Genomic DNA, 6,317 nt, shown 5'->3' with positions numbered 1-6,317 from the left:
ATTCTCAAAAACAGGGCTCTGCAAAACGGTCCGTTTCAGTGGCCCCTCCCTTTAAATGCAAATGAACCACTCCCTCAGCATTGCGTTACCATGACGATGTCTACTACTAGTACCCATACTGATTTGGCCAAAATGTAGTATGCAAACAAAAGCTAAATCTGCAGTAGGCAAATTGCCAGATCTCCAGCCTGCATCTGACCAGTCTACATTGTGTAATGAAATGTGCCCATGACCGTCTCACCCTAACCAAAGATGGTATGGAGTAGTCTTTGCCATGTAGGCTACTGTAACCATGTAACATGTAATATAAAAATGCAAAAATAAATATATAAAATAAATTAAAAATATATGCAGACTGGTCAGTTCATTGTAAAACAGTTATTTATTGATGTAAATGTGGTGATTTGTGCACATAGACTACAGAGCTCCGCAGCACTGCTCCTCCTCTCCTCCTCCTTCTCACAGCTTCACTTTTCATTCAAACTAATTCAACTGCCACAAGATTTCATCAATGAGACCAACATTCTGCTAAATAGACTAACCACACGGCGGTAAACGTCTAAAAAACCTGCGGGTATGTTTATTATCAATCAATCAATCAAATTTTATTTATATAGCACCTTTCAAAGCAAACAGATGCCGTTCAAAGTGCTTTACATTTTGACTGAACAAATAGGAGGTAAAACAAGAAAAGCAAGGAGACTAAAGCACGAAGATTAAAAACAACAAGAAAAAAAAAAATAACAGCCTCAAACAACAATACAATTTTACAAAACAAAATAGAATAAGATGCAGGATAAAAATAGGAGAAAGATAACAATAAGAAAGAATATAAAACTGTAAAACAGAACAAAAACACTGTGAGACTATAGCATAAAAGCCAGATTAAAAAGATGGGTTTTTAGCCTACGTTTAAAAGTGTCAATGTTTGTAACTCCTCTCAGATCCTCCGGCAGGCTGTTCCACAGCTTTGGGGCATAGTGGCTGAAAGCAGCATCACCAAATGTTTTGGTTCTGCTCTGAGGGACAGTTAAAAGAAAGGAGCCAGAGGATCTGAGGGGCCTTCCTGGTTTATACAATAAAAGCATCTCTGAGATATAATCTGGTGTAAATCCATGGAGTGCTTTAAAAACGAATAAGAGAACTTTAAAATCAATACGGAAACTAACAGGCAGCCAGTGTAAAGACTTTAAAATTGGCGTGATGTGTGCTCTCCTTCTGGTCTGAGTGAGGACTCGTGCTGCAGAGTTTTGAATCAATTGCAGCTTGTTTACGGCATTCTTGGGTAGACCAGAGAGGAGAGCGTTGCAGTAGTCTAGCCTGCTAGTTATAAAATTCCTCTTATATCCTTATTGTAAGGGAAATTGTTACAAACTGACATCGGAGTGTGTGATTGTAAATGGCGAGACTTGTGTTTGTTTATTTATTAAGCTTCCACTGACTGTATCACATCTGTACACATGTCTTAAAACATAAAAAAAAAAAAAACACACACACACACATACACCTAACCGCCGCTCGGAGTAAGGCACATTTTCTTATGGTAATTAAAGCCTTGTCGGAATGGCGGGACGAAACTGTCGGAATGGCAGGACGTTTGCATGTCTGAATGGTGGTATGTCTGAATGGTGACATGTCTGAATAGTAGAATGTCGGAATGGCGGTATGTCGGAGTGGCAGCATGTCGGAATGGCAGCATGTAACCATCCATATCTGTGTGCTCCTAGTCTCCTCCCCTCCTTCCTAGGGGCGGGCCCCAGACGCAGGCTGCTGCTGCTGCTGCTGCAGGGCACACACCTGAGGCTCATCTGCTCATCACCCCACTGCTCAAAGACACCGGCCCTCCACTCCCTCATTACAGTTCACCACCTCTCTAGTATTCAGTGTTCTCTAGTCTCCTGTGTTTTTGTCCCCAACCCTTTTCATCCCTTCGTGTTTTGCTCCCGTGTCTCCTGCCTCGTTTTGACCCCGTGTCCCTGTGCACCCAGATTCCCTGCCCTGCCAGCAAGCAGCCACTCTGGACCTGCTTCCCCCCCTGGACCTTCTCCTCCACCACGTCTCTGTCCTTGCCTGCCTGCCTTCCTGTGTCCTCCAGCTCCCTCTCCCCCCTCTCCTGCTCTCCAGCCCCTAACCTCCCCTGTGGATTCAATAAAGTCCGTATTGTGGGTTTACTCAGTGTCTGCCTTCTTGGTCCACCAGCCACCTGTTGTCACACTAACAATCCTGCCTTTCCGACAATTCCTTTAATAGCGTATTTTTCCACTGGTTTTGCACTGGTTGGTTTAGGCAATGAAGAAAGGAGTTGGTTAAGTTTAGTAAAAAGAGCAGGTAGAGGCTAGACAGGCAGACTAGTCCCTGTCTGCGCTCTGCTGCGTAATTACGCACAACCATGTGGGTATTCCTCTATCAGCATGTCTTAAGAAGGGAGTCACTTGTTGAGTAACGCACATTTCAATATATTGAAAGCCTTGTCGGAATGGTGGGACGTCCACATGTCGGAATAGCGGGATGCCGGAATGTGACCTTTTTTAAGACGCGCTGACAGAGGCAATTCCACATGGTTGTGCATAATTACAGTTAATATACTTCTGGTAGCAAATGTATATGATCAGTATGTTTGTTGGACAGCGATTAAATCAGTCTTACTTGACCCATGCTGTTAACTGCTGCATGTGCAATATACAGTGGTAAGAAATGTGAATCCTTCTGCATTTAATTTGCCATTTAATGTGGTCACAAGTATAATCACACACAATGTGCATAAAAACAATTATAATATTTGATGTCTTCAATGAACATATCCATTAAACATTCACAGTGCAGGTGGAAAAAGTAAGTGAACCCTTTTGGCAGCAATAACCTCAATACAACCAAATGTTTCCAGTAGCTGCAGGTCAGAACTGCAGAACACTCAGGATGAATTTTGGACCTTTTTTCCTGACAGAACTGCTTCAGATCAGCCATGTTCGTAGGATGTCTGGTGTGAATGGCTCTCTTGAGGTCATTCCGTAGCATCCCTGTTGAATTCAGGTCTGGGCTCTGACTGGGGCACTGAAAGGTGGATTTTCTTTCTTTTTGAAGCTACTCCAGATTAAACACATCTAATTTACTTCAATTATTAGGGTCATTGTCATGAAACATCTACTGAGTTTAAGCTGGTGGACAGCCACCCTCATATTATCCTGTAGGTTGCCAGGATAAACTTTGGAAGTCATTTTGCCCTCAATGACGGTAAGCTGTCCAGGCCCTGAGGCAGTGAAGCAGCCCAAAACCACGATGCTCCCTCCAGTAGTGGTATTTGTTGGTTTAAGCTGTTAGTATGTTATTTTCTTTTTCAGTGGTGTTCCTTCGTTACATGTTTATTGCTGGATTTATGAAAAACATTAACAGATATTGCATATATGTACATCCATAATAATTATAATGGTTAAATAAAGACCCTAACCCTAATAAAAAACAACACCACCACATTCAAGATAGACAAATTCTGATGTTATTTCCAACACTGGAAATATGACATGAACAAGATTATTGGATGTCAACCTAGTGTCATGAAGTGGGCGGGAAAACTGAGCTAAGATATAGTATGTGAGGACAGGTGAGATTTGCAGAACAGTTCTGCTCAAAATTAGTCATGGCCTCTAACCTGATAACTGCTGGTGCAGGGAATGTGTATGTGAATAATTTTCCGGTTTGCAAAGCTAACAGATATCTGTACTCTAGTGCTGACCTAGGAATCCAAACTACACAAAAACTGATACACTGTTGTGCTTGAATTACACCCATAGGCTCATATTTATTTTTGGTCTGAAATGTTTTATAAAATGTTGTATGCAAACCAATCTCAGGGTCTCAACATCAGCCATAGCAACATGTCTGGCCAACAGTATCAAGGGTTACTGGAAACAGTTTTGTTTTCTACTCTGATTGGAATGCCATGCTGTGTCTTTCTCTTCATCAACAGCATTATGCTTTTCACCCTGAGGAGTAAACTGGTGTTTAGAGAGACCTCACGTTACATTCTTCTGTATAATCTCCTTTTTGCAGACACTGCTCTGTTGGCACTTAGCCAGGTACTGTATATATTTGCTGCTTGTAGAATACTACTAACATATCCTGTGTGCTGTGTTCTTGTTTTGTTCTCCAAGCTCACGAATGCCATCTCACCCCTCACACTAGTGGTGATGTCCCTGGAGAGGTGTGTAGCTGTGTGCTACCCACTAAAGCATGCTACTGTCATCACCATCAAAAACACTGCTTTAGCTATAATTGTGGTTTGGACCATTAGTTTACTAGATATTCTTACTCGAGTTCTTTTATTGTTAACTTTCCAATTTAAAGACCTGGAAAACCTGCAGATGACTGATGTCTGCTCAAACGTACCCCTGCTTGATGAGCCAAAAATTTATCATTATGACCAGGTTTACACTAATTTTGTGTTTTTATTTGCTGCTGTGGCAATAATCTCCTCATATATTGGTGTGATGATAGCAGCCAGGTCAGCCTCTACAGACAAAGACTCATCTCAAAAGGCTCGTAACACACTGCTCCTGCATCTAGCACAGCTGGCCCTCAGTCTCTTCTCAACAACAAATTCTACTATTGTTCAATTCCTCTCAACAATACTGCATAGGGTAACTATCTCACGTATCAAGCGTGTTATGTATGTGCTCATCTATATCCTCCCCAGATGTCTGACTTCTCTCATCTATGGGATCAGAGATCAGACCATCAGGCCCATTCTCTTTTACCATCTGTGCTGTCGACTGACACTAAGTCCTGTTAGTAAAGGCTGAGGTCTCGCCTCAGATGATGATTTAATGATTTAAAAACTCTTTTTTAAGAGACTACAACGACTTAGAACTTAAATATGTGTTAATTTGAAAAGACACAGTAGACTATGAAAAAAATGAGTGCAGTCAAAGGTGGATTGAACCAATTATCAATAATTATGACAAAGTCTACACTTACTGTTGGCTTGTATCTGTATCTGTATCTGTAGCAATCACTTCCTCCTGTTTAAGTGTGTTGATAGCAACGAAGTTGATCTCAGCCGACAGCGCTTCACCTTATAAGGCTTGTAAAACCTTGCTTTTGCATCTGGGCCTCAGTCTCCTCTCAAAAAATCTATATTTTCTGTATTTCTATATTATTGTTGTTAGTCACTATTGTTTTTATTTTATTTTTCATGTTTTCTGATATTTTGTGCTTTTGTACATGAAATTGTAATATTAATGTTATTATGAGGTGGAGCCTTCAAATAAACCCACCGTGGGTTTTTTTTGCCTCTCCCTGCACTGTTTCATTATTACCTATCATGTTTTATGTATTCTTATGCACACAGCTATTGAGCAGTTCCTCTCTACAACCCTTCGAAGGTTAGCAATTGTTATCTATATCCTTCCTGGGTGTCTGAAATCTCTCATCTACTGTATGGGATCAAAGATCAGACCATCAGGCCCATTCTCTTGTACAATCTATGCTGTCATCTGGCACTCATAAGGTTAAGATTAAGGTAGGCCTGTGACGATAACAAATTTTGCTGGACGATATATTGTCCCACAAATTATCGCCGATAATGGATATTATTGACGACATTTTTTGAAAACAAATTAACCACTAATGTAATAATAATATTTCATAATAATGCAAGTAGACTCTTTCAAATTCAATAAACTTTTATTTCTCATGAGTCTTGTTTTTTTTTACCATTGTAATTGCAATGTCAAGAACTTATATAATATCCTAAATAAATAAAACAAACAAAAAATAATAGGCTAAACACTGCAGCGTGGCTTCTGTCCAATACACACCTGAATCTTCACTTTTTATTCAAACAAACTAATTTGACTGCCACAGTTGTTAGATTTCATCAATGAGACCAGCATTTATCTCCTAAAAATTATTTAACCAGCCGGCAGTAAACCTCTAAAAACCTGCTGGTAAGTTACTCAGCTTGTTTTCTCTCTCGATGGAGGTTGACCGGCACATGAGCTCAGCTCCCCGGCTGCAGCCTGCGAGAAGCCCCGCTCCTCCTGCTCGCGGCTACCACAGAATTTCTCACATGAAAAAATACTAAAACTTTAAAAAAGTGGGGCGGCGCGTAGCGCGGTGTAGTGGTTGGGGCGGCCCTCCCATGTGGAGGCTGGGTTAAGGTTACTAGGTTAAGGTTACTTTATTGGTCTCCACGAGGGAGAAATTTGGCCTGAAGATAGGGCCAAATTTCTCGTGTCATGTTAGTAAAGGCTGAGGTCTGATCTCAGATTGCGGTTTAAATAATAAGGAAATAAAGAATCTGAAACTGAATAATGATTAAA

General features: G+C 40.8%; 1 protein-coding gene across 1 annotated transcript; it reads left to right on the top strand.

Annotated features, from left to right (window-relative positions):
• Positions 1–3,872: 3,872 nt before the first annotated feature.
• On the top strand, positions 3,873–4,796 carry LOC310997285 (odorant receptor 131-2-like; the record flags this gene model as incomplete). The annotated part of the gene is made up of 1 exon (XM_083986961.1): positions 3,873–4,796. One exon carries the CDS (start codon positions 3,873–3,875, stop codon positions 4,794–4,796), a length of 924 nt encoding a protein of 307 aa, XP_083843087.1.
• Between the last annotated feature and the right edge of the window lie 1,521 nt (positions 4,797–6,317).

The sequence above is a fragment of the Trachurus trachurus genome (assembly GCF_905171665.1).
Source record: "Trachurus trachurus genome assembly, chromosome: 14".
Lineage (NCBI taxonomy): Eukaryota > Metazoa > Chordata > Actinopteri > Carangiformes > Carangidae > Trachurus > Trachurus trachurus.
Note: the sequence above shows the minus strand (reverse complement) of the source record. Positions and strands in the feature narration are given on the sequence as shown.